Raw genomic sequence first — 13,214 nt, 5'->3', positions numbered from 1 at the left:
GGAGGGTAGTCCATGTAGGAAAATAGCATCATAAAGTCTACTTGTCACAGGGTGTCTCTGAGGCTTTGCTGTTAACCCAGAATGGCCTTTGACCTACTTCTCTACAGTTTGAGCTTGTTATTGTTATTTTTACACTTATGCCCATTTAAGTGTTATCCATTCAGAAGCCAGGGTCGACTGAGAGAGACAAAGTGCTGAACATTTAGCTTGATGTCGTCTCCTGGATGCAAATTTCTAGTTCATCGCTTCAAAATTTCGCAACGCGAAGCCGTGCATATTCCCTGATGGAGATTCTCCTTCATCCTCGTTACCTGAGTCACGTAGATAGAAAACAAATAGAATTTTTAAGTTCTTATCATTTCAACTCATGCCAGGAAAAGAACTTCAAAGATTCTCACCAACTTCAACCGCACCCACTGCCATGTGGTTTTCACATCTGCTTGGCCCAATGACACAGACCGTCAAGGGAAACACAGCTCGTCTAAATGTGTTTGATGGCACCATCAGCTGGTAACTGAGTATGTGTTAAAGCAGTCTAGTCTCTCTCTCTCTCTCTCTCTCTCTCTCTCTCTGTGTGTGTGTGTGTGTGTGTGTGTGTGTGTGCATTTGTATGTGTGTATGCATTCTTTCAAAAGTTTTAGACTGGTGTAAAAAGATTGACAGTCAAAGGCTACACAATGTTCCCTATGCAGAGAATTTTAAGTTTTTGTCACAGGAACGTCCACCTCATATATTGTTGTGGTCATATTAGAGTCTGAAGCAATATAGACACCAGAGGCTTTTCAGTCACTGCAAACACTTTGAAGATGAAGAGATATTTTTAAGTCTTATTGTTTTGAGAATGTATTTCTAAGTCATGAAGGATAGCATGGAGGGCATAGACTTGCTTCCTTATGAAAGTCACAAACTATCAGATCCACACAAAGCTAATGCAGCTAGAAAAATTAATTCCTGATGCTATTTTCTGGCAAGTATGAATATGTTATTTATGATTATGATATACTTGCATAATGGATAGTGACCATGGTGATTGTCAAATAAACACTGTGAAAATATTTGCATATTAACATGACAAATAATCCACAGCCACGCTAATGGTGCTCTGTGAGGCCGTGGTCTTCTGGCTGTCAGCAAACACAGTAACAGCCAACGGAGGATAACAGCCTGAATCTACCCCGATGTGGAAGTACGGACCAGACAGAGGCCATGGAACTGGGGTGTGTACTGGGCCAACATGCTCATAATGACAAGGCTAAATCCATGATGTTTAGTATAAACTGCTGTTGAGACATTTTACTCAAAACCACAAATGTGAACCTAATGGTGGTGGAAAAGTCACTAAAATCATTAAGATCCAACATCTGGGATCCATGAATGTCTGCAGAAAATGTAATGACAATCCATCCAGTAGTTGTTGAGATAATTCAGTCAGGACCAAAGTGAAGGTTGATCAACATGACTGCTTCGATATCTCTAGAGCCACTCAGGTGAGACAGCAAAAGCAAAAAAGAAATAGACTTTTACAACGCAGCCCTTAGGACCAAACTCTGTCATATACTGCAGGTCAGTTTCTGGACATTAAGTAAAACTTTAAGTATGTTAGTTCAAACAGTGAGAGTGACTCCTGTCACACAAGCAGTAAAACCTGCATGTACATAAACAGCTAGCTCCTTGCTGCACTTTCACCCACTTCCTGCATCAGACTTCACCTCAGACGAACACCTGAGACTCCAGCTGTGGCTGAAGCAAGCTGACGCAGGATTCATGGAGTACAGAGAGTTAAAGCCAAAGTGTTCTTTTCTTATCAGTATAACCACTATAAAAGCCTTTAGAGGGCCGACCTCATTCAGCACCTTCTTATCAGTGTAGTTCAGTGTGACATGCACAAGAGGTTAAAGAGCAGTGGGTTTATAGCAGTTGTTTACTTCAGAGCTGTGGATTAGTATGAATTTATCAGTTATAGGCCTACCAATCAGACATGAGGTTATAGAATCATTGGATCCAGTGTCAATCATGTTTATGGTATTGTGTTTTTTAAGAAAAACACAGTCAATTTACTTCAATGCAAGTCTATATTTGAATTCAGTCAATTTTTTACAAATGTAGTTAGCTCAAACGACCTTTGCTACACGTGACTTCTTTACACAAATGGAAACACAGAGTTTACACTGAAACCCTGTTCTCTCTACTTCTTTGTTGCAGGCTTGCTGTGCAGGAAATGAGAAAATCTTGTGGACAAAATTCATTTTCACAGTTTTCATGCTTTCAGGAAAAACTGCTTCGCGCATTGAGCGGGAATACAAAGAAACCCCAGTCAGAAACACTACAACCCTGCTGTGGCAAATAGACACAAAAATATCACAAAGGCACATCTAGTTGCCAGGAAACACTTTAATGAATTTTGACCCTGGCACTCAGTCTGCACATCATTTAGCAGCTGTTTCCTGTAACTCTGCTGACATCTACTGGTTTGACTCTGTACTTAACAGCTCTGCATGAATTAAAAAAAAAACCCAAAACGAAAAAAATAACTAACTTTAACTTAACTTAAAACTGTGAGTATTTTGTAAATGCAGTTTACGAATGCCAAATAACTTGATCACGCTCACATGAAGCCGGTCAGAATCCTTCATATGTTCATTAATTCCTCTAGGAAATGGTTGCACTGCCACTGCTCTCCTGCTAAAGTATAGCAATCCTGCATTTGAAGGATTCTCTTGTCAGTCACAATTTGTATTTGCTCCAGAAAGTACTGCATCTGTGTAACCTTTAAGTTTCAGTTTTGCATTTCGGGCCCACTTAGAAATTCCTAATATTAGCCTACAGTTTTTTTTAAGACTAAATATTTAATACTTACCACCACACATGTTTTAAGACACATAAAAATACTTATGATGACTACTACTACTGTTACTGCTACTACTACTCTACTACTACACAAGGTGCCCTGTAGTCCACTGAAAAGTCCATTTTCACTTTACGGGTGTACAGCAATATATGTTTATATTTATAGTGACTGGCATCTAAAGCAGTTATGATTTTGTAAATTCCTGCTCATATACATGCACAGCTTCAACTTAGATTTAAGGTGAGCGTCCAGAAACTTTCCCCTTCGACAGATGAATTTGAAAACAACATTTGAGTATCAAACTCTGCACATGCATCATTCTGAGACAGTCAAACATCCGAGTGAAGCCACAATAAGGAAACAGAGTACAGTGACAGACCATTAGATATGTTTTAAAACCAGCTCTTAGACCCCGTCCAACAGGAGGGATCTGAGTTATTGGTGTGTCAAAGGGTTAAACTTTGTGCCCTTAGCTAATGTGTTTTAAAGTATTTATTTTTATTTTTCTTAGGTGTGCATAGATGACAAAAATATTAAAGCAGAGCAGGAGACAGAACAGAAGCATTAAATATTGAAACACATTCGATCAAAGAAAGATGAATATAAAAACACATGTACAAAGAAACAACAAAGCAAACATTCAGGACTCCATCCTATCCACATGACTTATTAATGACTTGCTCACAGTGCACAGCCTATCTTGCTGCTTTAGTCTGACTTCCTGTGTCCCCACATCCCTCTTTCTCTCTCACTCTTTTCCTGCTGTCACTCTCTCTCTCTCTCTCTCTCTCCTTCCCTGTCTCCATCCTGTCTGCTAGTAGCTGAGGGAGCAATGCCCCGACTGGACAGCAGGTGTGCTCTTAAGCACTGCAGCATGCAACCCACTGCAGTGCTCCCGTGTGTTGTGTGTGTGTGTGTGTGTGTGTGTATGTATGCGTCAGCAGCTGGGACAGCCTGGCGTGCCTGCCAGCTTGGCCACTGCTGCTCCTGCCACTCTGCTGAAGGAGAGGGGGGAGAGAGAGAACGCTGGAGGAGTGGAGGGAGAAAGAGAGCAAGGGGGACAGAGAGGCAGAGGGAGAACGAGGAAGAGAGAGAGAGAGAGAGGAGTCCAGGCCCAAATAAAGCCATGGGGGCTGGGGCTGGGCTGGTCCCCCCTTTGCTATAAATACGCTGGCCGCCTGGAGGTTCGGGTTTGGTTGCTGGGGCTTGGGACCAGCGACCACCACTGCTGTTGCTGCTGCTGCTGCTGCTGCCTTCCTCAGGGGAGTCTCCTCCGCATACTCATCATCCTCATCCCGGTCATCAGGGTTCTGGGCATCCAAGATGCCTCGAGTGGACGCAGACCTCAAGCTGGACTTCAAGGATGTCCTCTTCAGACCCAAGAGGAGCAGCCTGAAGAGCCGCTCAGAGGTTGGTACACTTAATTACCTGCACTCTGATAATGTAATCCAAGTATTACATCTATAGTTCAATCAGATCCCAGTGCTTCTCAGGAGGAGTTTAATCTGTTCACCGCTCACATTCAGGAGGTACACTTTTGCCTACGCCTATGATGGGTGACGCAATAGAGACATGTTAACTATTTATACATGGGGACGGATAGTGGGGTGGGGTGGGGGCGTTGGGGGTGCAGCTTTCTGGGCCTTCTTACCCTGTTATCTACTTTCATGCCATTATGACTGATGAAATGATGTCTCAGTAAAGCTGACGAGAGTCATTCAGCTCAGTGTAATTCTATATTGCTTCTACTCGTTTGTCTTGTCTTGTGTAAGTCAGCAGGTGTCCACTGCCTTTGTACTGTGGTGAAAAAAAAAAACTATCCTGCATGAGCATGTAATAGTGGAGTGACCTTCTTAAAGGACAGAAAAGAAGGTTAGCTTGTACCTGCAGCTATAAACAGTAAGCGACTACAAACAAAACGACAAAAGAAAAAGTAGAGAGTCAGAGATGAAACAGATGATTTTAACCAGAACAAACTTGATTTCGTGGATTATTGCCATTTTAAGCAGGTTAAACAGGCCACACTGTGTCCAGCACCCACTGACTTGGCTCGCTGGGACGCAACAATTCTCTCCTTGTTTATTCTTACAGCTTCCTCGACTTAGCTCTGTGTCACTAGACCAGGGACTGGTACTGAACCGAGATCACGACACGACGGTGCGGTGGCACTAGATCTGGGGTGGAAGGTGGAAGTGCGTGGGAGTTGGCTTTTGAGAGGTGGCAAGCAACATGAGACACTGGAGACTTCTGAGAAAACCTATTTAAAAATAGTACTGTGTGTGGTACAGTCAACCAGAGCACATTCCATACACCACCACACAGGCATCAGGATAACTGACACAGATAACAGCTCAGAGAACACCAGGTACTCCAGATCACTCTGAGCTCGTAATGAGTGTGAATACCGATTTGATATTTTATCCCATTTGTTGAATATTTCACCTCATTCTTTACATTAAATGAAATCCTCTTTTCCCACTGCAACTTATTTTATTCAAAAGATTTGAGCCAAATAATAGGCATCTTGGGCATCTTTAAGAAAACACCCAAAAGAACTGAAATTATTTCAGATGTCTAGAGTCTGCACAAGATGATTCATTGCAGCGTGCCAGTACTGCAGCCAAATCTAATGGCCCATGCACTCAGAAATCATCCTTCTGTTGGCATTCTGCCCGCTCCTGTTTGAATTATTACTGCATCTAACAGGAGCAGAAATCCACCTGCCAAAGCTAAGCTTAGCAGACGGCCACAAAGTTGTTTTCAGCAGAGGCATAAGGGATATGAACATCATGGAGGCACAGATACACCATTACTGAGAAACATCCCTTCAATCTTAAATCTTGACTCCGACAAGTTTTCTTTTTTTTTTTTGCACCTCTGGAGTCAACAAAAATACCTGCTACATGCCAAATGATAGAAGATGAGAGTAAATGTATTTAGGCCCCTCGTATTGTATGGATGTACATCTGTATCAACTAGACCAGATGTTTTGAGGGTCTAACCCCAGAATGAATCTGTGAAAGCAGTAAATACCTGACACACTGAAGCTAACACAGACTGACACCTGATGAACCCCTCCTGGTATCTGTTACTTGATATGGTTTGGCTCATGTGTCATACTTTGTCATGATTTACCGGGGACTAGACTGGAGCATCCTGCTGAGTCAGTGTGCTGTACACCGACAGAAGAGGCCCTGTATTGATTCGCTGCAACAAGGAAATGGATACGGATGACTGGACCCTCCTCATCCATCCCTCCTTTCACCACTTTCCTCTCTCTCTCTCTCTCTCTCTCTCTCTCTCTCCCGCCATTATGAGTTACGGCCTCTTTTTTTTTGTTCCACTGTGAAGGTTATGGCACACTTTGTACTGTTAGCTGAATTAGTTTTTTTTTTTTTTTTGCATAGATATTCCCTCAGCTTTAGTGTTCAGCACTATGAAGTTGCTGGATTGAAATCTCTAACACATAACAAATTTGATTTCTTACTGTCCATTTAACCTTCCCTGTAGCCAATATGCATTCCCAGTTTGTTTTATATTTTCTATTTAATTTGTATGAAGAGAAATGTGTTACATGCATTGTAACATCTGTTAGCATCAGTTGGAATAAGATTTATTCATAGCTGAAGGAATCTTAGCTTGATTTGCATCATGACTACAGACAAATGCTTTCCTGTAAAAGGAGCAGCCAGTGTGACACAATGAGCGCAGCTTCTTTCATGTAGCTTATCACATTACAGGCAGCAGCGCTAAGCTAAGCTAATGCTAGATCTAAATGATTCAGTGCACGCCCATTATGGCCACACAGACTCAGAACATGAGCCACATAGGCTGTAAATCTGCGGAGTCAGCTTTAGAGTCAAAGCACTTCCCCAGTAGGTAATGATTCATGTTCATTAAACAAGTTTCCAGAATAACTCGTCTGTTGGCCCACAGGTGGACCTTCAGAGGACCTTCACATTCCGCAACTCCAAACAGACCTACACTGGCATCCCCATCATCGCTGCCAACATGGACACCACAGGAACATTTGAGATGGCACAGGTCCTCAGCAAAGTGAGTTAACACCAGCGAATGGCTGGAAAATAAATAACAGCATCACTGTGTTTTTAATTTTGTCAGTCTGTCCCTGCCAAGATCTGTGTGTGTGTGTGTGTCTGTGTCTGATTTCTGTGTTAAGTATATGACACAGGATCACAAAACAAAAGCCAGATTGCTGTTGGGAGCCTTGGGAAAAACATGAATTAGCAGCCTTGTCCTAGAAGCAGTAAGACATCTGCTTGCTTTGTTTTCTTTTGTGGCACTGCTGGGTGACATGGGACATCAAAGTGTCTGAAATCTTTATTTCAGAAGTCTGAAATGAATGGAATGATTTAGTGCTCATCATGGCTTTTTTTTTTTTCCAACATGGCCCCAGTTGAAACCATGATGGCTTATGTAGGAAGAAATATCACAAATAAAAATGGTGAAATTTGCTTCAACTTGTGGCGCCGAGTTGCCAACAATATCTAAGGTGCTTGTGTATTCCCCCTCTTGTTGTTTGTCTCTCTCTGTAGCACACACTCTTCACAGCCATTCATAAACACTACTCTGTAGAGGACTGGAAAAACTTTGCTGCTAATCATCCAGAATGCTTAGAGGTAAGATCGCCAGTGGTTTTTTCTTTTTTAAGTAGGTTGCTCCTCATTACCAACAGCAACATGATTACACACATTTTATTTTTAAGGATCTTCTCCCCCAAAAGATAATTCTGAGTCCTCCTTGTAGCATCTAGCTGCCAGCTCAGGCAGTGGAAATGCAGATCTGGAGAAGCTGTGTGCCATCTTGGAAGCCGTCCCTGCCCTCAAGTACATCTGTCTGGATGTGGCCAACGGCTACTCCGAGTACTTTGTGGAGTTTGTTAAGACAGTCAGAGGAAAGTTCCCCAAACACACCATCATGGTAAGAGAGACAGTGCACCACCTTTTCTGGCAGTTGTGGCTAATGGGATGTTATGTACCCAAGACTGAGTGTCAACCTTGATGCCCTCTGCCTCGCAGGCTGGTAACGTGGTAACAGGGGAGATGGTGGAAGAGCTCATCCTCTCCGGAGCCGACATCATCAAAGTGGGCATCGGTCCAGGTGGGTGGCTGAGTGTGTCTGCCCATAGTCTGAAGAGTGTGTTGCCTCTTAAGTCAACACAAAACTACCCAGGCCTCACATATAAATGGCTGGGACTGCTGAGCCAGGAAGACAGAGACATGCTGTTAAACTAATGTAACTTACAAATTGCAGTTAAACCTTAAATAGGCAGGTTTTACTTTTGGTGGTGACTTAACTCATATATAAGTTGAACAACAGTGGATGTCATGGTTTATAGTACTTTTTAATTTATAGTCTCATAAAGTTACAATCTATACATTACAGAATCACTGAATGCATTCTACCCTTGAAGCTCTCAGGTTGCTGTACAGACAATAGAGCATTTACAAGGTACTTAGCCTTTGTTAATGCAGCAGAATGGATTTAATAGACCATTTTAGAATTACTCAGGGTCCCAGTGAGCACTGGCTAAATCTCCTCATGGACTGGCATTTACATACCTCTATTAAGCAGCTTGTTCTACATGACTCAGACAGTGTTTCAGATCATCTGGTGTTGTTTTTTTTTTTTTTTTTTTTTGCCTTGTGTCTTTGGAGTAGCCGCCTGACCTGAGAGCACCAGATGTGAAAGATAGCAGGATCCTGTTCTGACAACAGCAGCACCTACACACAGATGGGGATAGTTATATGCAGATGGACTTCTCTAATTCGTAATGTGTAATGTCGCAGGTTCTGTGTGCACGACAAGGATCAAGACAGGAGTGGGCTACCCACAACTCAGTGCTGTTATAGAGTGTGCAGACTCAGCCCATGGACTCAAAGGACACATTATCTCTGTAAGTCCCATATGAAGGTACAATACACAACAATGGGCAGCCAGGACAACTGAAGTTAGTATCATCAGTATTAGAGTATATAATAAGTAGGCTGTACTTGGTAAAATGATCTTATTCAGCTGGTGGAGAGGAGTTACTGCTTCTGTGGGCATCAGCCCAACAAAAATGTAATTAACTATAGGCTCTTTAGGCAAAAAGCAGTCCTTCATCAATCTATTGGTAAAATATCTGTCCATCCATGTAGAAGATATTGGGTAGGAGCAAATAAATAATAACCAAGGACCCTTAACTAATCCATATAGTGTAGATCAGTATAATAGCCTGAGCTTAGAGATTTTAACTGCTGAAATTACAGTAAAAAAAATGTGTATTTTAAGATCATTTTGCAGGTAAATTCAGCAGGAGTTTAGAACTGCAATAGTTTCCAATGTTGATAATAATAATAATAATAATAATAATAGTAATGCTGGGATGCAGCCAGTAGGGGGCATCCTCAGTCTTCCAAGACTGCTACAATAAAGACTTTACTTTTGACCTATGATTTAACGTGAGAACATAAGACTGATTTGTATATTTGCCCTGTTCAGGATGGTGGCTGCAGTTGCCCAGGAGATGTAGCTAAGGCCTTTGGTGAGACCGCAAACCTTCACACACAAACACACACACACACACACAGAGTTTTTGTTGTGTTCACATTTATTGTCTTAGATTTAATGTTGTTATGTGCTACAAATCTAACACTCTTCTTTGCTCCTGAGGCGCCGGGGCTGACTTTGTGATGATGGGAGGAATGCTCGCTGGCCACGACCAGTGCACCGGGGAGGTGATCGAGAAGAACGGCAAGAAGTACAAGCTCTTCTACGGCATGAGCTCCGACACAGCCATGAAGAAATACGTGGGTGGAGTTGCTGAGTACAGGTGAGAGACTGCAGATTTAAAACCTGGATGAAGGGAACTGTACTCACTGAGTTCTGTTTTAACTAAAAAAAGAAAAAAACAACAAACTTCTTCCCTTATATCCTTGGCTCTCAGGGCGTCTGAGGGGAGGACAGTGGAGGTTCCCTACCGGGGGGATGTGGAGAACACCATCCGTGACGTGCTGGGGGGACTACGCTCCACCTGCACCTATGTGGGCGCTGCCAAGCTCAAAGAGCTGAGCAGACGGACCACTTTCATCCGCGTCACACAACAGTCGAGCCAAATGTTCACTTAGTGGGGTGTACATGCCTCCACACACACACACACACACACACACAACCTGTCTCTCTCAGGATATCTGCTGTCAGAAAGCTGTTAGTTCTGATTAGGTTGTGATAAAAATAAAAAAATAAAAATAAAAAATCACAGTGCTCCTGTCGACCTACAGCGAGTGCGTTTACATGCTTTCAGACATGATAACAGGCTCCTGATTTGAATTTTTGAATGGGCCATGTGCAAATGTCATGTTCCATGCTACTACTTCAGATCTAATCTTTCTTAACACTCTTTTAACTTGCGTATTTCTAGATAAACATTATATCAAGAATGTGAGCTACATGAAACACACTGCATGTAAACACACTCAGCAGGAGGTGTCTGATACTCTGTGCTAAGATCATTTGGTTGGACTGAATGTGAAAATCAATATGCAAGATCCAGAGACGTTTCCCTTTAAACTGTCACTGGTGAAATGGTGTCGCAATAAACTGCATGCAGAACCTTCTGCTAATCTCCTCACTGGTGTTGATCATTCTGCGAAGCTTCTCCATAGCGTGTAAATCATGTTCATAATGACACACAACTGAATAGTGTAGCTTTGTTGGTGGTGAGCCAGATGAACATGAAGACTTGTGTAACCCAAACATTTGGTATATTTGACATGGCTTACTCTGCTGTGTGTGTGTGTGTGTGTATAAAATAGTCACACCTGAGTCTCCTTCATTGATTCCACTGTGCCTGACATTTTAAATCAAGGACGTCTCAAGATGTGTGTCCTCTACTGCATTGAAGAGCCGCTCTCTTGTACTTGAAGCATGGAACTTCAGGGAAAGGTCATGCTAAGCAACGACACAGCTGAACACTACAAAACGAAAACTACAAAATACGGACTGGACTTTAAACAACACAATTTCATTTGTTCAGTTGTTGCAATGAAGACAGAAAATGGAGATAATAAATATAAATAATCAATAATCAGCAGATGATCACTGTGTTTCCTCTCCCTGCACCACAAACTCCTGTTTGATCTGTTTCAACACACACATTTTGAGGATAGATGTTGTGATAACACTAAGGCCCACACATAAAATACAGTATCAAAGTGTTACCGGTTACCTGCTTTAACAAAGGGGAAGAGACACTGAAGTACCAGAAGCTCTACACTGACCTCTTTGAAGGGCAAACAATAAAAGATGCTCAAACACAAAGCAATCATAATTATTATTGCTGGTATATACAGCCTGGTGTTTACACATCAGCTGTCATCTTTTTCAAATTACATTCTGCCTGTGGCTACAACATCAACCTTAAAATCTGACGTAAAGTCCATTTATGTATGACTTCAGTACTGGAGTGGAAAGAGACTGGATTTCTTGGAGCTTTCCAGAATTATAAAACACAGATGTGTTGTTAACTTGCACTCAAGGGTTCAGTATATCCTCAACCCGGCCAGGTGATTTAGTTTGTCACCACAAAATCATGTATATTTTATTGTGTATATGAGAGCAACAAAGAATTTCCATGACATTTGAGCTTTTTCAACCATTGTTTTCCTCAAAGTCTGAAGTGGCAGGGTGTCACACAACCTGTTATACACTAGAGGGGGCTGTTGTCTGCTCAACTTCAGCATTCAGCCAAACAAATGGAGGAAAAATATCATTGTTAATGAGACGTTAAGGTTTAAACGGGGGTTTAATCCATATCAAAATGTGTGCATGCAGTGTTCATTGCTGTTGATATTCAAATAAAGACACAAGTTGCCCATTTATTCCAGATATGTCAAGGTTTCATTTTCTTTTTCAAAGAGGTGCATTTGTACAGTTCTCAAATACATACACCAACAGGGTTTCTCCATTGCTATAGAGGAAAGGGGTGGTGAGACACAGGGACTTGGTGAGTACAATATAGTACAAACAAGTTGGCTGGGAACTGCTGCAGCTCCCTGCAGGCCAGACTGTCCGTGCAGGTCTGTGCTGATGTCCAGTTCTCTGCCTCCATCCCATTGGCCAGAAAGTTTCAGTTCCGTACTTGGTGTTACGGGTTAGCAGAGAAACATCTAGACAGCCTGGTTGCTAGCCTCAGGGCTGAATGTTCAGAACAGGGGGAGGAATCAACTGAGCCACAGCTGACAGATAAGCTCCACCCCCTCCTTGGCAGTGGGCAGGGTCAGAGGTCACGAAGCGTACAGCCTGTTCCCTGCTGAAGTGTTTGTTGCCTTGCACAGAGAGGCAGACTAAAGACGTTCAGTACACTGAAGAGAAATCCAAGCCATCTCCAGCATAATACACATAATATCATAATAATAATAATTCATAGTTAATTGTCAATAATGACATTAGTTAATCATATCAAATTATATGTAATACATTTACATATCTTATAACCCATATCAAACAGCCCACTATGTAAATTGATTGGGGTGAAACTAAACTGTTACGTGGGCCTCTACAAGTTTTTTTTTTTTTTCTTTCTGCCTGAGTTGGTTATCCAGCGCTATGGACATTGACGAGACATCATACAAAAAAAGAAAAAAAAAAAGAAAAACAAAGGAATCCTGATCGAATTCTGTTCACTTTTAAAACACAACAAAGTGCCAAAAACATCCTTTTTGCAAAATGAAAATACAAACATCAAGAAACAAAGAGCACACATGCCTTTTTTTCTGATCGAAAAGTCAAAGCTCACACACCAACATTCATTTTAGTTGTCAAGTTGTGCAAGAAGCCAATTAAAAAAAAAAAAAAAAGACATTAGCAGTGTTCCTCCAGTGAGGAAGCTTGTCATAAAAACTCAACAATGACACATTCTCTACATAGTTTCAAGTCTCCTGACATTATATTGAGTGCTACAAGGAGACCAAAAACACAGAAAAAGCTCCTGCACCAAGGATAATGCAAAAAAAAAAAAAAAAAAAAAAAGCAAAGGTTTGTACGCACCGTTTTCACACCACAACCAAACCAAGCTGTGCTGAGCTCCTGACAAACACATCCGCCAAATTAGAACTCAAAAATGTGAACAAAACGGAACCTAATTAACAGCACAGCCTGTTCGGTGTAAGTGTGGAAAGGACTCCAAACAAACCCGACACAACAAAAGAAGGGATGCATTCCATGAGAAAAGGTTTTCCTAGTAGAAAAGAACCAAGGAATCACCTAACACCTCGGCCCGTTGGACCCAAGAACGCGCCGGGCGCCAAGCGAGATGGAGCACAGACAGATAAACACAAGGTTACGGCAAGGTGATGTGCAAAAA

The 13,214-nt window shown here is 41.9% G+C and overlaps 1 protein-coding gene across 1 annotated transcript; it reads left to right on the top strand.

The window, feature by feature from the left end:
* Positions 1-3,840: 3,840 nt before the first annotated feature.
* Positions 3,841-10,467, top strand: gmpr (guanosine monophosphate reductase). The gene is made up of 9 exons (XM_071499373.1): positions 3,841-4,258; positions 6,785-6,904; positions 7,405-7,488; positions 7,616-7,789; positions 7,888-7,969; positions 8,659-8,765; positions 9,353-9,395; positions 9,524-9,683; positions 9,798-10,467. Exons 1-9 carry the CDS (start codon positions 4,172-4,174, stop codon positions 9,976-9,978), a joined length of 1,038 nt encoding a protein of 345 aa, XP_071355474.1. The 5' UTR covers positions 3,841-4,171; the 3' UTR covers positions 9,979-10,467.
* Positions 10,468-13,214: the final 2,747 nt, after the last annotated feature.

Source organism: Trachinotus anak, unplaced genomic scaffold (genome assembly GCF_046630095.1).
Source record: "Trachinotus anak isolate AG129_WGS33_773 ecotype Australia unplaced genomic scaffold, CSIRO_AGI_Tana_v1 ptg000016l, whole genome shotgun sequence".
NCBI classification, from domain to species: domain Eukaryota; kingdom Metazoa; phylum Chordata; class Actinopteri; order Carangiformes; family Carangidae; genus Trachinotus; species Trachinotus anak.
The sequence above is the reverse complement of the archived record's forward strand: the minus strand, read 5'-3'. Positions and strand labels throughout refer to the sequence as shown.

Excerpts from the sequence above, each read along its gene's own strand:
- gmpr (XM_071499373.1), top strand. The coding sequence starts at position 4,172 with ATGCCTCGAGTGGACGCAGACCTCAAGCTGGACTTCAAGGATGTCCTC. Across the intron at positions 7,790-7,887 it reads TCCCCAAACACACCATCATG|GCTGGTAACGTGGTAACAGG; the intron begins GTAAGAGAGACA and ends TCTGCCTCGCAG. Across the intron at positions 9,396-9,523 it reads AGATGTAGCTAAGGCCTTTG|GCGCCGGGGCTGACTTTGTG; the intron begins GTGAGACCGCAA and ends TTTGCTCCTGAG.